This window comes from Melospiza melodia, chromosome 12, assembly GCF_035770615.1.
Source record: "Melospiza melodia melodia isolate bMelMel2 chromosome 12, bMelMel2.pri, whole genome shotgun sequence".
Taxonomy (NCBI): Eukaryota; Metazoa; Chordata; class Aves; order Passeriformes; family Passerellidae; genus Melospiza; species Melospiza melodia.
Genome location: NC_086205.1, coordinates 21,560,455 through 21,581,913, shown reverse-complemented (window position 1 = coordinate 21,581,913; position 21,459 = coordinate 21,560,455). Strand labels below are relative to the sequence as shown.

Sequence of the window (21,459 nt, the reverse complement as noted above, 5' to 3'; positions counted from 1 at the left end):
CACTGCTGGCATTCCCACTGAGGGGATCTGGGTGGATTTGCTCACACAGTGAGCAGAATGATGTGTCTTGATTAAGGCTCATTTGAATAGCTTTGTTTTGGGTAAATACAGCTGCAAGGGAAAGGTGCAGGCACACAATTTTGTCAGCAAATTATTAAGTAACAGCTTTTGCTGCTGGATAAATACAGATAAAATACCTGGGAGAAAAAAAAAAAAAAAAAGTTGTTGGTCAAAATGTTAGAAATTCAAGGTAAGGCACAGATTTAGCTTAGTCAGGCTGACAGCATTCAGGCAGAGATTCATTTCACTCTGCTGAGCCTGTTCTAAATAAAACAAGTAGGCTTTGCTTCATAAACAAGTGGACTCATCTACTGAGTCTCTGAAAAGGAATTTTTTTTGGCCTTTATACTGTCATGAAGATATAATAAAAACATCCCTTAAGTCCTAATCCAGCATTAAAAAGATATGGTAGATGTATTTTGGTTTGAATTAATGATACTGAATAATTTCTGTGAAAGGAAGTAAATATACTGTCTGAAATATATAAGCTTCTGAAATTCAGTATTTCTTAGCTGATTAGTCCTGATAAATATTCAAGCACTCAGTAATGTACTTTTCAGGCAAGGTCACTCTATTTCTGTTTTATGTGTACACAAAACATCTCCAAATCAGTGCACTGCATTTTGGTATTAGTTTCACAGAAATTACTAATATTTATGCCAAGAAATGAGAAGGGAATTAGCCCAAGAAACTGGTGACTTGATGAGTTAACAGGATAGAAATGAATCCAGAGAATGCAACTGGAAAGCATGAAATATTGTTTTAAGTGCTGGGAGTATTGGCTTGGTTATCATAAATAAAGCAGGGCAGTAGGTGATATTGTATGTAATTTCCACTGGACAGGGAAATGACAACTTAGTGGTGGAGTCAATGCTTCTGCTATTCTGACCTGTGTTGATCATTACCTTGATTTACCAGCACAGTGCAATTTCCCCTTTCAGCCTCCCTCTGGTCCTTTCTTGGCTTCTGACATTCTCCTGGATAGAGGATTGTCTCCAACTGTAGTCTGTTCAGTGTCTTTAAATATTGATTATTCTTCTTCCCAAATCAGGACACATGGTAACCTATTTCTTTCCCTGACAAGTACAAACTTCCTTGTCTTTTTCTTCCACTCTTAGTGTGGGTAAAAATGGTTCTTCCATGTTTTGCAACTGGTTGAATAACCTTATTACCTTTCCATGCATAAGAGAGGAGTTTCTTATCTGCAGCCTTGTCCACATCACTGTTAGGGAGAACTGTTTCCAGGCTTACAGACTGTCACTCCCTGTTGTGTTAATTGGACTGTAAAACCCCTCATTGGCAAGAACTTTCTCAGAAAATGCTAAAATAGATGATCAAACTACCTCAGAGGAGGCAGGACCTCATTTTGCCTACCGCAATATAGAGATAACCACTCCTGATACAGATGTGAATAGATTTTATATTTTCTCCGCAGATTAGCTCTCCTGTTACGTGACCCAGCTGTTTTCCAAGAGTTGATCAGAATTCCCTCCCACAAGACTGGAGGTGAAATCCTGAGCTCATTTTGTGCCCTGTACAGCAGGAGCCTGCTGATGCCCTGAGGGTTTTCCCTCCAACTCCTCCAAGTGCCACTTTCAACCACTGCAAGTGAACTGGAAAACTGAGTGGGAACAAGAAAGCTCTTCTGACTGATTCTCTGTGTGCTTGTTTGCACAGCTCCTGAGTCAGCTGCATGCTTCGTGGCTATAAATGTAATTTCAACCCTTTACATTGCAACACAGCTTACCTGAGAATTCTAAAAATATTATCTGCTTTATTACATTACTCTAAGGTAGTTTCTAATGTATTTTGTGCGTGTATGAAACAAATATTTTGTTGATGCTGAGAATACTTCAAAGAGTCTGGAGAATCACTGCAGGAGTACCTTGAGCAAGTGATAGTGGATTTTTGCATCACTTAAATCTTTAAGCTTAAAATAAATGCTTTTCCAGAGCACATGCTGCTCCCATTCAAATGATGATGTTCAAGATCAATTGTGTCAAGTGTGTGAAGTCCATCAGCCTGTATTATGTTACAGTTCACATGGCAGGTCAATAAATGGATCCTCCCAGCCTCAAAATCTGTCAAGGTGTTGGAACACAAATTTTTTTTTTGTAACTTCAAGTCTGGTCCAAATGTCAAAAACATTTGCTGGTTTTGCTATTAGCTATGCATCACAGTGTATATTTACAGTCTTTTAAATGGTACAATGTCATAGTTCAATGGGAGCTTCTGCCTAGTTTTGTCTCTAGCTGCCCACCATACATTTGTGTATAGGAATAAGAAATGTATATACATTTGTATAAGAAAACTCAAACTAGTAAAAATTCTGAGATGATCAGCTTCATTTTTCATTTTTCCAGGAGGCTGAGGTTCTAGAGTAGCTAATATATCTTCATTTCCCTTACAGCTGTTGTTAAATTGGATTAGAATTTAATTTGGAACTCTTTTGTGTTTTCTCCTTTGGGACCAACCATATGGAAAATCATAAAATAAAATACCTTGCTTGCAGCAGTGAAATAACTTTCAATAAAAAGGAAAGTATTGAAGCAACTTTACTAAGTGACTAGGATTCTTCAAATTAATTACAAATGATATCTAAATGAAATTTTAGAAGTGGCTGTCTAGACCTACTGAAAAGAACATGTTAAGTGAAGCTCTACCTCTCAGCAGAGTACCACTTTAATCAAAGAACAGTTCATTCATTCATTCTTCTACATGTCAAATGAGTGACTAGAAAAGAAAGCCCTCCATGAGGATTAAAGGTATGAAAAGGAAAATACTAAACAAGAATTTTTTTTTTTTTGTAACGAGTAGAAATTTGCAGTGAGAGACACTTGGGTTTGCTCTAGAGAATAAACCACAAGTAAACAGGAAGTGGTGGCTGAGGGCTGGTTTATGGCACCCTTACTCCAAGAAAAATCTTACTCCATTAGCAGCACCATTAAATCCAGCAGTGCTACTTGTACAAAAAGCTCATTTTTGCTCCTTTAAGTTGTCACAATCTGACGCTACAGGAATAGAGTTTGTAAGACAGCCATGAAATGTTTTTCCATCGCCGCTCATCTGCACATTCATAATACATCAGAAATACCTTTTTTTTTTTTTTAGCTCTGTATCTATTCTTGGCTATGAGATTTTGATAAAGAATTCACACAACATCCTGCATCCCTGATGTTTTGTTCCTACCTCTCCCAACTGTATCTGTCTGCATGTACCATTTCGTTATGTACTTCTAAGCACCGATGTGGTCAAAAGGTTAATACATTGCAGGGGAGGAGGAAAGGGTTCCCAAAAGGTTATGAGACTCCCTAAGGACTTCACAGCAGCCATGATACTCATATTCCTTTTAGATGGTAATATTTGGCAACACACCGGCATGCTTAAATTATTATATGTGCAATTTATATCCCCCCAGTTTGCTCTCAAAGCCTCGCTGTTCTGAAGCAATCTACTGCTTGGTGACAGAAGATCCAGATCTCGCTGCTCAGCCTCTGAGTGTTTGGAAATGACTTTCTTTTCTCAAAGGTGAGAAAACATTCTGATTCCTGAACTAAGCTTACGCTCTCTCCTGCGAGCCGCCCGTTTCTGACTCCCTTCCACATTCAGTCTCTTTACCACAAAACACAAAATCCTCTTAACCATTTTCCCCCCCCACCAAACTTACCTTGCAGTATTTTGGCAGCATATTAGCTTGCACTGGACCTTCTTCCCTGGAGCCTGGCATCAGAGTCCAAATGAGGTCATTAATCTAGAGGAGTGCAGTGGTCTCATGCTAGCCCTGGTTCCGGAGGGCTCGGTCCCGTTCCAGGCAGCTCTGCAGCCCGGGCTGAGCCAGGCTCAGGCTCCCACAGCAGGGCTGCTAATGGTCAGGAGTGCACAGCTTGAGCACTGCTGTGTCAGTAGCAGGAAGCTTTTACCGTGCCTGGGTTCCTGTCAGTGCTACTAATTCAATCACTTACATATGCAATAAATTCACATGAAAAATTAACAAACACCTAGCTGGCAGCAGTGCCCTCTGTTCGTTCTCTTTTTCCTAAAAAAGCAATGTAGGTTTGTCTTTAAATGATTGGATTTAATGGTTTCTTTATTTTAGCATTTTGTGAAAAAAATTCCTTTATTCCTAAATAGCTTCTCGATATTAATCCATGATATTATTTTATTTAGCTTTTGTTATTAATATCTTCCATCAGGTTCTCTTCTAATTACATCTGTATCATCCCTTGAACTCAAAGGGACTGTGCAGATGTCAGGGTGGGGTATAGCTCAGCAGCTTGCAGTGATCTATTCCACTCAAGATCTATTTGATTTGATTTTATTTTCCATCTCTAAGATCCACTACAGGTAATTTTTGGTATCATTAGTAGTAATAGCTCTAAAGGCAGTGCAGCCTAAAGAGGAAGAAGGAACTCAGGACTCCTTTCTCCTCCTAAACAAGAATCCCTAGGGAATTGAGTTCCAAGTACACATCTTTCCTTATTACCTTTTTTGAGAGATTGTTGATGCTCCCTGGAGAGCTGGTCTGGGATTCTACAAGCAGCAGCCTACAGCTCACACAGTCTAATGACAAACAACTGTGTTCAGAACTGAGAACAACTTAAAGCCAAAACCGTGGTCTTTAACAGCAGGTTTTGTTGAAACTGTCATTCCTAACACAGCTTGAGAAAAGAGGGTGAAGTGAATGTACACATCCCCTGCCCACGGGGCAGGCTGAGATTTATCCCAGCTGTTAAAGCAGCTGGTGACCACAGTGATATTCAGGATGCCTTTGGCAGATTCCTCCTCCCAGTGAAGTGCTCCAGCACCTGGGGCCATATGCGTCAACTGCCTGGCCCCCCTCTCACAGCTGCTTTTTGACACTGTAATAAAATGAAAATCACATGGGTAAGGATGTGTCCCAAGTGAAAAAAAAAAAGAATTAAATTATTTGAAGTTTTATTTGAATTTTTATTTCTGGTATTTGTCAGTGACTACTTGAGAAAAAGGCAGTGAAATTTGCTTTCTCTTTGACAACTATAAAACACTTTGGAAAAAAATACTCATTTTTTGTGTAATGGCAGGAAAAAAAACTTATTCCTCTACTCAGTAAATTTAGTGATATGCTTTTGCATATCTTTGTCTAGCCAAAATCCAGTGATCTCACCTATTTTCAAACTCTTTTGCTGGTGTGAGTCTTGAAATTCTGAGTAGCAGAGTGATGCTCAGTACACTAGAGCACAGAACTGATAATGACCAAGAGCTGCAAGGCTGCAGTGATGTTATCAGGTTGTGATGGAGTGTTCAGGGACGTCTGTCTCCCTGATACATTGTGGGATGCAAATCACAGAGATGAGATGGGACAGGAACTCCAGAAATCAGATCCTGAGATACCTTTATGAGTCTGAATCAATCCAGAAGTAATTTTCTGACTCAGTACAGGGAAGGAGCACTGACACTAAGATGTGGCTTTGTGATCCCTTCCAAAAGAACTGTCCAAAGTGAGTTCAGCAGTTTTTCCTGACTAGGACTGCAAAACAGAAAACAGAGTTCTCTTATTTAAGACCACATGCTCTAAATAATAACCAATGCATTTGTTTCTGGAGTTCAGGAGAGAAAAGTGAGCTGGTGGTAGTATGGAAAAAGAGCTTAGTCCTGACTCAGCCAGTGTCAGGGAAAATATCACTGCTGGTTCTGACAGGTTCTAGTTTATATCCTCATGCACACAAAATTTGGCTTTATTGAAATACATTTAAGCATCCTGTTACACAATGTTGACACAGCTGGTGATTTCCAGCCCTCAGTGCCCACATGAATATGAGGTGGTGAAAGGCTTCAATGTCTCCAACACGAGCCATTGAGTTTAGCTGTATGGGGGAAATACATTTCCTCTGATTGTAAAGGTTTTAGACGAAGCAAAACATGAGTTCAGCAGAGTGGGAGACTTGATAAGAAAGCTGGCAGAGAGAATATTCAAACTTTAGAGCTCAGCTCTACTCAAAATAATGTTTTGGACTTGGCAAAGTGGTACAAATTTGTCACTGCCTGTGTGGGTCTCCTAGCAGGAGGTTACTCAAACTGTGAATGCAGTCCAACCTTCCACAGCTGTAACAGGAAGACTTTTGACTTCTTGATGTTGAATATTTTGGTTTTTCTGAACCAGACTCGGGGTGTGTTTCTGCTGAAGTCACAGAAATTTGAGAATGCAATTTCTGAAAGGCTTCTGAAGAGAACTTCAGAGGGGCAATGGAGAGGGGACCTCATTCATTTGTATAAATATCTAAAGGGAGGGGGTCAAGAGGATGCACCAGGCTCTTCTTGATGGTGCCAAACAACAGAACAAGAGGCAGTGAGCAGAAATGGATGCACAGAAGTTCCACCTGAACATTAGAAAGAAATTTCCTTGCAGTGACTGTGCATTGGAGCAGATTACCCAGAGAGGATGTGGAGTCTCCCTCACTGGAGACACCCCAGAACCATCTGCACACAATCATGCACCATGTGCTCTGGATGACCCTGCTTGAGCTGGGAAGTAGCACCAGATGATCCACTGTAGTGATCCACCTGAACCATTCTGTGATTCTGTTAAGACAAGGAAGGTGCTGTTCCTTCCTTGGAGCTTCAATCTTCTAGTCTCATAGGCAGCATGTCATACCAAATCTTTCAGAAACTGACTGTGTTTCATCTTAAAAGTAATTTTTTTTTTTGCTTCCACTATTCCAGTTGGAAGGCTATTGGAAGTCTTGATTGCTCTAATGATCAGAAACTTTCTTCTAATTTCCAACCTAAATTTATTCACAGCTGGTTAATATCCATTTGTTTCCGTGCCAGTTTTGTTCTTAGCTAATTTAGTTTTTTCCATATCTGGTGTTTATCTCCCTGATGCATTTACATGCTGTGATTATGGTCCTGCTGAGCTGTCATTCTGCTCAATGAAATAAGCCAAAATCTTTTGGTCTCTTCTTGCAAGATAGACTTTCCCTTCTCCTTGATCATCCTTCTTTGGAGCCGTTTCCACGCCTCTCTTCTGAACAAGATTCTCAACTGAAAATCTGCTGCTGGCATTGTCAACTGGCACTGATATTTTCCTGACTATTCTGGAAAAAAAACTCTTCTAAAACTAGATCTGCATCTGTCTTTTTTATGGATGTATTCTATCGACAACTTGCAGTCATTATGTGTGTGCAAGTCGTTCTTCTCAGTAATTTCTAAATGATAGTCCATGGCTTAGGGTAGGCTTTCTGTTATTGATGATAGTGTTAAATGAAATTGTATTTTTATTGCTGAAGTACAGACAGGTCCCTCTGTGTGGTGACTGCAGCTCAGCAGTACTGAATGTTTCCCAATATTGTCAATGTTTTCCAGACCTGAGTAATCAACAAATGCAGTCACCATCTTCCTGCTTCTTGTGTGTTTGTGGATGAAACATCAGAAAAAACTACTTCCAACAGTGATCCACAAAATCCTTCCCTCTCAAACTCTTCTCAGCCTGACAGTCCTTCCTTTAGCGCTCTATTTTTCATTTCCCCATGAACAAGTTTCCTGCCTTCTTTACAGATTTAGTGCTATTCTTTACTTTCTCCAACTTCAATAATAATTTCTTTTGTAACACCATAACAAATGCTTACCAAAAATCATATAGATCATGCCAGTTATACTTCTCTTGCCTAAAACCCAGCTAGGATAACAGAAAATGCTGTCAGGTTAGTCTGACATTATGTTTTCCTGACAAATTCTTTATTTTTTTTTTTTTTTTTGGTCTAGGTTTGTTTAGCTCTCCTTGAAATCTGTTCCCTAAAACCTTGAAGATTACAGATCGCCATATGGGTATCTGGGCTGTTAGCTGTCTTACCATTTTTCTCACCTTATCTTAAATCTGGTGTACTTTATGTTGTTCTGTTCACATTTGTAACTAAATTATAACATATCTTCTATCCAGTCTCCAATTTAATATAACACATTTGTAATAGCTGAAGAATTCATACCCTCTTAAACATTTTGGTTTTGCACCATAAATTAGGTTATCCATAATGCAGATGCCACTTTGAGTACGTTTTACTTCTCCTCCCACTTTTTCATGAGATAACCAAAAAACTTCGAGTGATTGTTTTAATATATGTTAATATTTTTCTAAAATCTAAATAAGCTTTGCTTTAGGCAACTTTTTCCTTCTGCATATGAGGGACTATCTTCATCCTCCGTGTGCTCTCCACACTCTGTATTAAGGCATAACCTCAACAATATAAAAAATTGAAAATATTAGTTGTGAATCTTCTAAAAATTTTTTGCTCATTTTCTTTGGGTCCAGGTTCTTAATACAACCAACAACTTTGCTTTTCTCCCCTTCCTGAGCAGCATGTAATCCTTTTTTGTGAGTATTACATGGATTATTGTTCTCTCACTATTTCCATGTAGTATCTACCTGTCTTCTAATAATTATGATTTCTTTTGTTTGCACAGGTTCAGGTAATCCTCTGCATCTCTTCCAGCTGTATATAACTTCCCATGTTGTGTGCATTACCTGGATTGGGTAGAGTGATAATATCAAGTGTTCAGAACAAAACCAGCATCCACTTATTTCCTAGTTCCCATACTTTTGCATTGTTTTCTCTGTTGTACATCATAATTTTCCCCCTTTCTTTTATTATACATTCTTTCTTGTATTCCTTTTTCAAAGCCTATTCTTAAAATTGTCCTGGTTCTTAAAAGGAGTGTTAGACAACAAATAGCAAAAGATGAAAGATGTCATCTACATCTCAAGCCTGCAACTGGAAAATTATATTTCTTGTTAAACTTCCATGAATGACAGCAGAAATAACCTGTCACTTTGATGAGACACATGTCAAGCCGTATTTTTTATTTTATTAATCATTTCTGTCACATTTCTGCCATTACTCCTAGAACAATGGTGTCCAAGGCCATATTGAGGACTAAGGCCATCTCCTACCTAGCATAAATAATATTAATCTGTTCTTTTGTTTAAAATATTATTTTTTCAGTTTTAAGAGGTTCTGACAGATTATTAACCTATTAAAATGTGATGTTTACACTCAGTTTTACATAATACTCAGAAATACTCAAAAAGCTTCTATTTATGATTACAGTCTTTGTTTATTCCTACATTAATATTAGCAAAATTGACCACAGGAAATTCTGTGAAGTTAAACTCTAATATTCAGCATTACTTATTGAGAATCATATTTCTGTATTTCAGGCTAAGCTTAAATGGGCAAGTATTCCCCCTCAATTGATTTTTTAATTAACAGTGAGTAAGAGTTCCTGGACCTTTTATTGATACACCTACTAGTCAGAAAATGCTGAATTTGAAAATGCATTTTGTGACAGCTTTCCTATCCCTATCCAGGAAATTCTGTATTCACTGCTTGACACTGTAGCTTTGAACCCGACTGGTGACATTGGGAAGACAGAAATTAACATGAAAAAGACATGGAAGCAAATTACTGCGTTTTTTACAACAGTCTAATTTCAAATTAGATACACTGATACAAAGGTTAAGATACAGCTGGCTCTAATGTTGATGAGGCAAATTTTAAAGTTTGTTTCCTCAGCTTTTGAAAATGATTAAAGTCTATAAAGCCAAATGATTGATAGTAAATGCATGTCAAAATGATTCTGAAGGTCTCATTTTTAAATGTGGACAAGAGCATCTAAATTTCTTTTATGTACCTCAAAACAGCAAAGTCCTAATGTAATCAAGGAAGGCAATTTGTCTAAATTCATTGTACTGCACTTTCCTTATCACACATGCTTTTGCTGTTGTTCTAAATGTACACTAGATGTTACTCTGTTCTAAATGCATATTTTATTAAAAAATGCTGTGCAAAAGTGTTTGTAACTTGTATTCAACATCCACATTGTGGTAAGAGGTATAAAAAGGAAATTATATGAGACGAACATGAACACAAATGAAGCAGACTGCTCTAAGACAAGTGAATGTGAAGCAGTAGAGTGTTCCACATTTTACAGAGAAACTCACAAACACTTTATTTAGTGTGGCTCTCTTCCCCTAGGGATTGCCAAAACAGAGAAGCATGTGAGAAGAGTGAGGTTTACGTGCACAGGTCTACCCTGCAAACAGATAAAATTCAGGTGTTTTTTTTTAAAGCTGGCTACCTCCCTTCTCATGGGAGTCCCCTATTGCTCCCTAATCCTCACTCAGCTTGTGAAGAGGGAGCTCTGCTGGTGGCAAATGTTCCACCACCAGCTCACCTCCCTCTAGTGATGTGAGTGACCCACTGCTCAGAGAGCAGAACTTGGCTGTGGAACGCTTTTGTTCTGTGCCCAAGTGGGGCTGAGAGGGGACCCAGCCCCTGCTGCAGGGGTGGTGATCTGGCTGCCCTGCCCTGGGCAGCAGCAGGGAAAACACCACAAACGTGGCAGGGTGAAAAACATCTCATGAAAGCCTTCAAACTGCAGCAAGGAGGAGAAAATCAGCAAACGGGACAGTGAGAGGAGCAGCAGTGGCAAATCTGAGTGTCGTGATAGGCAATGGAGAAGCAGAGGAAGAAAACTTAATGCTTACATCCACTATGCCAACCTAAAGAAGTTTGGCACAAAATGTTTTTTTTTTGAGAGGAGCTGCAGCAATGCTGATACATGATTAATTGTGCAAACTTTGGGAAAATCCATTCAGGGGCTAGCATTAAACTTTGAGCTGTGATTTGTATTTTTGGGCATGGGTAAACTGATGAGACATAGATTTTTTTTTTCCATTGCGTATAATGAGTTTCACTTACTTGATATTTTAGAATTTACTTTATTTATATGCAAATAAACCACTGGAAGTAAAACTAATGTACCAATGACTCAGAACTTCAAAAGCCTGAGAGCAGAGCAATGAAATGTTAGACTGTTTATAATAATTCTAACCTGGCAGAAAAAATTTGCTGAATTTGGTCTTTATGATCCTTAGGCATTTTATTAGAAATATTACTGGACAAAGATGAAAATCCATAGCTACAGAAAGTCACCTCCTAGTTTACATGCCATTACTCTAATTTGCTAGAGAATTGTTTCTCTCAGTTTTGCATCACCTGTTTCTGAGGCAGACTGTGCAAAATTAGATTCTGTGATACGAACAATTAGTACGTACTTTGTATGCTGGGTAGATTAATTCTAAGCACTATTTCAATGCTTTTACCTTTTTCATTTTCAACATTTGCAAAAAGAGTAGCAAATCAAGCTGGACAGAAGATTTTAAATGGACCTGGTTTGTACATCAATGCCCCCTTTTTTAAAGCTTGCTTAGAAACAATATTGTTATAAATTACAAAATAATCTAAAGCCAAGTTATGAGACTGCATTTTTTAAACTCTAAATTTCTGCATTAATTATTTTTTCCCTCCTTTCATGCCTGTTCTATTAGAACAATTCATCCTGATACAGCTGATAGACTTTATCCCAACTTTTATCTTCCTCCTTTGCATACTAAATTGTGACAATAATGGTAGATTAAAAAGATAAACTACAGCATGGTTCTTGAGTAAACAGTGCCTCTTTGGTGAAAGCTATATACTGGGTTTAGACTAACATTTATATTAATATAAGACAGGGACTATGTAGGGGCTGTTGTTTTTCTATTTTCTGAATGAATTTAATTCCAGAATAGAGGGGTGGATCCTTAGTTAGTTAGTAAAAGTTCTTCCTAATTTACATCCAGTAAAAATACAGCATGAGCCAAGAATTTCTGAGCCTTTGCAAGATTTTCTACTATGCTCTTATAAAACTACTCAACAGCTTCAAGCAACGCTTCCTCTACCAGCATTGCAAATGCTCACAATTTTTACAGTCTCAGTCTGTGCCTTTGCCAAATGCAATTTATCATCTACTTTCTTTGAATTAACTTCATTCTATGAAAGTGAGCTCATTAGTTTTACCTTTTTTCAATTTACAAGCAGTTCATAATCTGCTGTTCAAAACTTGGTAGGGCTGCTACTGAAATACTGGAAAATATCAAGGCAAAATGGAAAACATACCACCATAAAGACTTCCCTAGTGCTGTGAGTACTTTTAGAAAAGAGCTGTGATAATAAAATATTATCAGCTTATCATAATGTAATTTTATGTAGGATAGCAGTTATGATTCATAGACACCACTAGAGATCAGTTAAGATTCCAGCCATGTGCCCAGATTTTTAAAATTTTGTAGCTTGAACTTATTAAGTTTATGTTGGTATTAACAGCTGAGCAAAGATTCAACTTAGCATTGAATTGAATTTTACACTGTGCATATTCTTTGTGGGCCATTTTATAAATGTAAAAATGCACATTACTTATTTCTTTTTATTCACAACTGTTTAATAGCTTGGGGTTTATTTATTTTAGGTAGCAGTGTCACCAACATTGTTGAAATATTTGTAATAAGTTTCCAAGTAAACCAAAATGGGCTTTGCATCTGCAGTTCATATTGAGATTGTTCTGCTTTCCTTTCCTCAGTGACTTAGCTGTGTCTTAAATGTTGAGAAATCAGTGCAAAAATGCCTTTTATAAAATATTTAGCAATACTTTTCATGCCCACTAAAAATGTGAAGCCCTTGAGGTTCCAACTTGCAAGAATTTTCATGTACACATACTTATTTTCCATAGACCCTCTAAAAACATACAGGTGTGTGTTAGACAAATTGAAATTAGATGGGAATGATTAATAGGGATCATTTCATGTAAATAGGAAATGCCAATGGCACAATGTTAAATATCACAAAACAAGAATTAAGGGCATGAAGCTGATTGCCTATGCAATAAAAAGTTTAGGAGACAAACTATCTGATCTGGAACCTGGCCAAGGCATCTTGACTAACAAGGCTGCTCCTGCAAAAAAGTGCCAGAGGAATTCTGATACCCCTGTGTGGTCAAGATTTCTGCTTTGTCTAAATTAAGCCATCTCAAAACATAACACTGCCATATATAAAACCCCATGCCAACATTTGGCAAAGCACTTCTTCTGTTCAAGCATTTGTGCTGGGGAAGGCTGACTAAATACAGCATCAGGGCAAACAGTTTTGAAAGCATTTATTTTGAATTTCATAGGAAGCCAAATGCTGTGCAAATCCCATTCTGTGACTGAAATTTGCCCCCTGTTCATTTATAGTACTTTCATAGAAGTCAACAGGAGGACTGGCACCAGATCTATAATATACTGTAAAGACTTTAAAACCTCTTATAATTGGTAGTTAAAATGACAGCAATTTGAGAGCAGTGATTGGGGGTTGAACTCAGCTTATGTTCTGCTTCCCTCTGTTGAAGATGGAAAACCACACACACAGGATTGCACACACAATCCTGAGAGACAAATACTCCCTTTCACCTGTACAGTTTAGCATTTAGACTCGGCTCTTCTGCCTTATCTCTGAATCCCAGGGTGGTGTGCTCCTGTATCCATCAGGTTCCATCCTGTCAGAGCCTACATCTACTGAATTAAACAGGACTCCTTACATAACTGAGGTTGTACATTGGTGGGCAAACAACCCGTGCATCTCATCTGAAGTTCTCTCTCTCATGCAGAAGCCTCGCCCCCCGGGCTCAGGAGGGGCAGCTGCTGCCTCGGGACCCAGGGCAGTCCCTGAGGTCACTGTGCAAACCCAGCCAGCAAACATGGAGAAATCAAAGGCTTAATCTCATGAGGATGGTGAGACAGCTTTGAAAGAGCTCCCGTGGCGCTGCACTTCCCTGCATCCCAGTGCTGCTCATGGATGTGCTGCACAGGTGATGGCAAAAGCAAATCCTACAGAAAGGCACTTGGAAATGTGAAGGCAGGACATACCTTCCTGTTAGATGTTTTAAATTGCCCTTGGAATTTCAGCTTAGGACCTCTTTAGTATTCCTGTGTTGTGAGGCTTCACTTAGAAACCAGTAAGAAAAAAATCTAAACCTAGGTCTTTGGAATAAACAAAGTGATTTTCCGGCTTTTGGGAAAAAAAAAACAAACAACTAAACAACAAACCTAATCTGTACTGTAAACAAAAAATTAAGAAGAGATACACACATTATGGCCTGATGTGGTTAAGTACTTTCGGTGATGGACTTCAGCAGAGCTTAAATGCAAAGTATATTTCATCTACACTTGCACAACTTACTGAGCTTAGTCAGAAATTCCCCACTGAAGCTGATAATGATTGATGCCTCTCCAAGAGAGGTAAAACCCCAATCTCTGTAATTATGCTTATTACCTTGTTACGGTTGTTAAGGTTCTCCCCTTTTAGAAATATTCCAAGAATTAGCTGAGTTACAGCAGGTTATTAGTGAAACAGGGGCTCTGCAAGCTTCTTTTAAAATAAGGGGACTACGGAATTAATTCTGCAGATTTTACTTTTATATCTGAGAACAGAATAGCAAAAAGGGAATGACTACTGGAATTCTAAATCAGATCCTACATTTAACCCCAATAATTTCAGAAGAGCGATTGCTCTAAGGCGTTCAGGATCAGGTGTTGGATATTGGCCCATCATTTTGCATTTGGATGTACCCAGTGCAGTTTACCCAGCTAAACACCTTCTCTTCAAGAACTGTAAGTTCTATTAAGGGCTCAGTGCTTTAAAAATCAGATCATTTTTGCTTAGGAGTCCAGGGTGCTGACCTATGTGTCTGACTTGATCCACCCAAACTGGGATGGGTTTATGGTTCACCTTATTTTAGGTAATAGCAAATAGCTCTTCTTAAATTAGTAAAAGTCTTAGAAGAAGTCTTGGATAGGAAGAAAGAACCTATAATGCTTAAAATGTGCTGACATTTTTCTTTTTTTTTTACATGTATTTGTATGGTAACTTAGCTTATTTTCTAACATGGTTTAATCAACATTACAGTAGATCATCTCATTGCAAAGAAATTAGCTTTTTATTGTCTTTGCCTGACTCACTTAAAGGACCTAATTAAGGATATACTAAACATGAAAATCTCTCCTAAGGCTTTAAGCTTTGTAGATGTTATCTGAAGCTCATTAATGCTTCCTGTTAGGACAAAAATGTATTCAAAAGTTTGGACGATGAACCGAGGTGGGCTTTTGTTTTTAAAAATTCTAAGTGTATTCAACAGGAATAGAATTTTTACTTCAGCATGCCTTTTAAGAGAATTTGGTTATAATTTATTTAATTTCTTTATATATATGTATAATTTATTTAATTGAGGTAAAAAATAAAAGTATTTTGAAAGAAAAAATTAAAGTGTACATCAGTCACAACATATTTGCATGTTTTGACCTTATTTCCCATTGCAAGTTTGACTTCAATCTTTTAATGACTCACAAAATTTACAGTGCTGTGAGACACCTCAAGATTCCATTGGATTCCCTTTTACAAAGTGCTGTATGTTTACTGAAATCTTGCAAGATGTCACTCACAGCAAAGAACATCTGCTTTCTTAAGGATGTAAATACCTATTTGGCAACGTCCCATTCAGCAGCACTGTTTATAGGACTGGTTTTGTGTTTTAACCTTATTATCAGAAATAAACGGTAAACATGCATTGATTACATCTCCTGTTAAAACCTGTTTGCTCTCCTGTTACAAGCAGTGTTATGTCACATTATTAATCACTGCTGCGACCAGATAACACAAACACGAGAGAGTAACCGGTGTCATTCAGCTCTGGAAGGCAGTGCTGGGTCAGAGTCCTGCCTGAACTCCTCTGGACTGTGCCCAGCCCGGGCTCTGGCACTCCTGCTGTCCCCAAGGCCGCTCAGCCGGGGTTTAAATGCTGTGCAAACCCAACACAAGTGGTCAGCTCGCACCTCCCGAGGCTGCAGCTCCCCTCTGAACAGCCTCGCTGCTAACGCCACACACAAGGCTGGTGCCTGATAAAAGCATTTGATTGCTCCTGGCAGTGAACACCAAGCCAGATTGGGTCAAAGCAAAGGGATGAATCTGGGAGATCAATGAAAACCTTTACTCCACTTTGATAGTTCCTCCTTCAAAACAGACCTGGCTTTCCAAGGAAGAGCGGGAGTCAAGGTTAAAGCCATCAGGTCCAAGGCAGTGGAATGTTTTTATCAGGGAGGGGTGTATTCTGCCAAGGCAACAGATCAGTAGGATCATCAGACAAGATTTCTGCCTAAAATCTTGAAGTCTCTTTGCCATGTGTTTGAATTCATTCTACAAAGTCATTCCGTAGCTTAGCAAAATTAATCCTCATCCCGTGTGGGGAGAGAGGACTAGAAATCCATCTCCTTTAAACACAACACACTGAGCAAATCGACAGTTTGAGTGTGTTGTGAAACCTTTGCAGATTTTGCAAAGCAAGTGCTCTGTCTTTTCCCTTATTGTTTGCCCTTCACTTGACATACAGGAAGAGATGCATCAAGAGGATGGCAGGAGACATGTGTCACTTAAAGCATGCCATAACAATGTTTGCCCTGGAATACTCCCTTGAATCTGTTTGAACAAGCAGGCATCGCACACGGAAAAACACACAGAGAACTTCACCTAGTTACAAAGTTGACAGAACCCCTTTGCCATCCACCCCCGCCGAGCAGCGCCAGCCCCGGGCACGCCGCTCCCTCCGGCCCTGAGCGCTACGGTCACACCGCACCAGGTCACTTGTTGCACCGTGCCAGGGTGGCATCTCCCCTCCGCTCAGCCCACCGAAACTTCCCGGAGCCGCGTTCCCCGGAGCCCGCCCGGAGCCGCCGGTGCGCGGCCGCTTACCTGCATGTGTCCCTGGTACATGCTGCCCGGCCCCCGGCTGCCCTCAGGCCGGCAGTCGGCTCCGCGCTGCGCGGGGGGCACTGCTCCGGCCGCTCCACTACAAGAAAGGGAAAAAAAAAAAAAAAAAAAAAAAAAAAAGGGGGGGGGAAAAAAGCAAAAAGGAAAAAAATAAAAAAAGCCTAAGCCTGAACGAGCTATTTTTGGCTAAATAGCAAAATTTGTCCTGGCAGCTCGTGTACTGGTTTCAGTAAGCCAGAGCTGTTCGGCGCCCTCCTCTCGCCTCGCTGCCTGTTTCCCCCCGTGAGGCGGTGCCGGCGCTGCCCAGGGCACTGCTCGGGGGCGCTGGGCAGGCGGGCGGACCCGGGCAGGGCTGCGGGCGGCCGGGCGGGGAGAGCCGCGGGGCGGAGCGGGGCCGCCGCTGCTGCCGGGCCTCGCCCGCCCGCCCGCGCCGCGCCTCGTCCCGCTGCAGCCGCCCCGGCCTGGCGGCCCCGGCCCCGGCCGCCCTCCCCCGCCTCCCTCCCGCCGGCAGCCCCGGCCTCCTTCCCGCCCCCCTTCCCTCCTCCTCCTTCCTTCTCTCCTCCCTTCTTCCCTCCCTCTCTCCCTCCGCAGGGGGAGCGCGCAGCATCCAGGGAACGCGCGGAGCCCCGCGGCCGCCGGGCGGGTCCCGCTGCAGCCGCGGAGCCCCGGCCCCACCGCCCCGCCAGGGCTGGCGGCTCCCGCTGCAGTCATTAAAAGAAAAAAATACAAAACAAAGCGGAAAAAAAAAAAAAAACAAAACACAAAAAACCTGCTAAGCATCACAGCAAAAATCGGAGCGTCCCGGAGGCAGGACCCGGCAAAACCCGGCTGTGGCACCGGGTCGCGAGTTTCGCTCCCCGGCTGGAAGCGGAGGGGGCGCGCAGGGAGCGGCTCCGGCGCGGGCGCATCCCGGAGCGGAGCGGGAGCGGCGGCGCCGCGCTCCCGGCCGCGATTAACCGGGTTTCGGCGAAAGGACCGGGCCCTACCTTGTGCTCTGCGTATGGAGAGCGAACGTGATCTCTTGTGATTCCCAGAAAATGTCAGGAGACTCTTGTTCTGCCTTGGTAGTAGCGCTTAGTAGCGTTTTTCAACGCTTGCCAAAGACGCTGTTATATAGGCAAAAATCTGGCACCGGCCCGTGCGTGCAAAATTCTGACCTTGTAAACTGGCACAACAGGCCTGGCTAAATCCTGAAGGAGACACCTGCATCATCTTGGATCCAGCTTTTTTCTCTACTTTGCCGCCTCAAACCTGAAACTCCCCATCTGCTAAAAGGAGCAGCTGCTTCAATTTCATCGTAAATTTCTGTCCTACCCAGTGTGTCTATATTCAGTAGCACAGAAAACCTCTAGCGCCTGGAATTTGCTAGATTGTGTAATTTCTTGGCTCTGAGCTCTCAAGTTTCACTATTAAACTACACTAAACTTTATGATGCTTTTGATAGACCAGAGCAATCCAACTTTAAGCATGCTCCTGTACTAGAGCAATGCAAAATAGATTTCTTATTCCTGAAAGCAGCACATTTGTATCATCACAGCTCTCATTTCAGCTGACTAAAAAAGCCTTTTTGAAGTGTTTCCATTCAGCTAAAAAAATGGGGTTTTGCAGAACATGAGTTCGTAAAGTCTTCAGCGATGGCATAAGCAAAATCTATCCAATTATTTTTTTCACTTAGGCTTAAGAGTTTTATCTTTTAGATAAATAGCAAAAGTGACAGTTCTCTTACATCCAGTGAATACGTATCCAGCTCACTGAGATTTTCAGAGCAGCCGAGGAGTTTAGCCATGTATTGGTGACAAAAGGAAAGAAGAAATGAATATATTTTTTGTCTAAATCCCTTAAGCTGCTTTGAAAACCTCAATTAGGAGCTGATGAGCTTAAAATACATCTTTGGGATTGTCCATACATGTTAGACATATATTACTGTAAAATTTCACAAAGGGTGACTGCACTTAGGTGAAAGTATCAGATTTGAATTACCATGGTTTCACTTAAAAGACATGATATGGAGAACAGATTTTCCAGATGTAAATATCTGGCTGCTTTTGTGCTCAATTTATAGGTTTAGATCCAGGTGAAAACAACCAAGTCCTATTTAAACTTGGAGCCCCGATGTCTTTGCTGTTTGTTGAGATTTATTAGACTCTTAAGCTTTTAGTAATCTTGAAGGTGCGATTTTTCACTCTGACTAGAGTAGATCCAGAGTGTCCATTCCTGTGTCAGTGTGCAGGTTTTCTATAGTAGCTAAATGTTTCTAAGGCACTTGAAAATATCTTTTCCTTACTGTTTTTTTATTGTTATTGTTGTTTTAAGTCTGAGGCTCTTGTGTTTTTCTCAGGGGGAGAACTGGGGGAAATTTGTCAATGCCAATGTGTAGCAATATTTCCTTTCTCTAAGTCTAAGTATATGCATTGTAACTTAAATTTTTTCTACAGGGTATAAAAATCACACTTATAGTAGAAGAGTTGTTAATTTAGCAATGGTTATTCATGCTATGTTATTTGTGAGCGCAGGACAAACATTGGTAGAATTTGTCAGGATCCAAATGCTTGAAATTAATAGTGTAGTGTGTTACAGGCATTTTTCCTAATGCATCTGAAGCACAATTTGTTGCACAATTTTGTTGATGCAATGGCATGTTGATGTCACATTTTGGCAGGATTTGAGTGATCCAGTAAAGCCAGACAGATCCAGCTTTTGCCTTTTTCCTCAGCAGGGCTAAATCCCTTGGCAGTGGCCAGGGAGGAAGCTGGCAGGGCAGAGCAGCAGTGGGTGCAGAGCAGAGATGGAGGGAGAGCAGTGGAGGGACACAGGGGCTGCCAGGGGCTCCTCCTGCTTCAGAGCTGGTCCTCAAATGTGGTTCAGCCCAAGGCACACTCTCACAAGGGCTCTGCTCCCACAGGTGTGAGCTCTGCCTCTGCTCTCGCTCTTCACAAGAAGAGGCTTCAGTGAGATTGTTTCTCTCGCCATCTAGTCCTAACCTGCAATCAATGTATGATCCTTCTTGCTCAGTTATACTGCAACTAAAAAATGCAGTGCTGGGTGCCACAGAAAGCATTAATGTGTAATTCTGTACCATGCATATAAAGGCAAGTTCTTTGCAGCTTAGATACAGGTGAGTGCCAGGATCCATAATCTTCTCTGACTCTGCTCTGTTTGTGAATGTGAAAATCTGTTTTGTTGCAGGGCAGAGGTAATCGCACAAGGTTCATTTGCTTTAAAATGCTTTGAAAACATTTTTCTTTTGTGTTCCCTTTTGGTCTGTCTCTGTGGCTGCATTAATATTTGAACCAGTGATGTCTGTGTGCTATGATCTCTCCAAGCTTTGTTGTTTGTTATGGCAAAAATGGAAAAAAAAAATCATGGTAGAGAATATGAAAGTCATAATGTTTGTTAAGAAAAAGAAAAGTTACCATATGGTTCAACAGATTTTAATTAATATTAAATTGCCAGGGGAAATTTTGAGGGAAGTAAAATAAAAATCCTTTATTTTACAAATAAATGCTCAGATTTTGTTTTTGAATACATTGCTGGGGCAATTGGGACTATTGGGAAGTTGAAAGACAGTAATAGGAGGGCCCTCTCAGAAATACAAAGTGCATAAGGTGATTTTGGAGAAGCTGGCAGCTACCTAGTTACTGTCAAAACCCTGACACTTACCTACCCCTGGGAGGTGGTAGAGATTTCATTCCTTTCGACCTTACTGATATTTCTGTCATCCTGTAACCTTAAAATACTCTTAAATCACTGACTGTGAAGCTGCACACAACCATTTCTATAGATTCCAAGTTAAGAACGCTTATTCTAACGTTCTTCATTAACCCAGTGATGGGAATGGCAGGGTCTGGGATTTCCAAGAAACCACATGGCAAGGGTAAGTCCTGATTTTTATGAGGAAAATCTTAAACATGAAGAGATAAACAGGCCTGCAGACTTCATGGAGAAAAGTGAAAATATCCTCGATGTGTTGTGTGCAAAGAAGCGTTCAATGGAAGAGTTGGAAATGCAATTTGAGGAGGATGAGTTGTAGCACTGGAGACTTGGAAGGGCCACTTTGGGGAACTTGTGCCTCTGGATGCCCAGCAGGTGCTGTACCCATCACTCAAGGGGGCTTCTCAGATCCCTCTGAATCTCTGCTGCTTCTCAGGTGTGACAACAGGTTGTGCTGCCAGCATCCAACAACAGCACGTGTTTGGTCATAAAGACACAGATTTGCTGCTTTGTTCAATAATGGGTTAATGTTCTGGTGCATATATGTTGTATAAAACATTAGTCTATTAGCTCATGTAACCATGGAGATAAGTAATTTGCGTACATGGAAACTCTTTGGGTTAATTTATGCCTAGTGCCTATATTTTGTTAAGAAATTATTATTATTAATAAATTTTTTTGTTAATGTTGTTTTCTGCTAACTGAGAATAATTGGCCTAATTTGTGAAAACATGGAGCTGATTAAAAATCAACTACTGAAAATAACCTAGCTTATTCTTAGACTCAAGTGAGGTTGCAAAAAACTGTCAAAATTAATATATTAATAGTGTTAAACTTTATCAATAACATACAATTAGGATTTGTAATATTGTTAGTTCTGACAGATTCTAATTACACTTTATACTCTGTTTTCTAGTGGCAGTTATAAGGTATGAAAGGTACAACCACACATTAGTGGAAGTGCTAATTATATTATGTGTATTTACACATTCCTTTCCTATGCTAATGTGTTTATATATGTTTAGGGAATACATATAAA

At 40.3% G+C, this 21,459-nt stretch overlaps 1 protein-coding gene across 10 annotated transcripts in view; it reads right to left on the bottom strand.

Annotated features, from left to right (window-relative positions):
* PEX5L (peroxisomal biogenesis factor 5 like) overlaps window positions 1-17,966 on the bottom strand; it is a 102,635-nt gene extending 84,669 nt beyond the window's left edge. For 3 of the 10 annotated variants that reach the window (XM_063167246.1, XM_063167243.1, XM_063167249.1), the window contains exon 1: window positions 16,692-16,777. In XM_063167246.1, coding sequence (XP_063023316.1) covers window positions 16,692-16,712 — 21 coding nt within the window. In that variant the 5' untranslated portion in view covers window positions 16,713-16,777. Of the gene's footprint in view, window positions 1-16,691; window positions 16,789-17,478; window positions 17,505-17,695 lie in introns of those variants that run through there. The other 7 variants (XM_063167244.1, XM_063167248.1, XM_063167247.1 and 4 more) reach the window with 6 other exon arrangements.
* Between the last annotated feature and the right edge of the window lie 3,493 nt (window positions 17,967-21,459).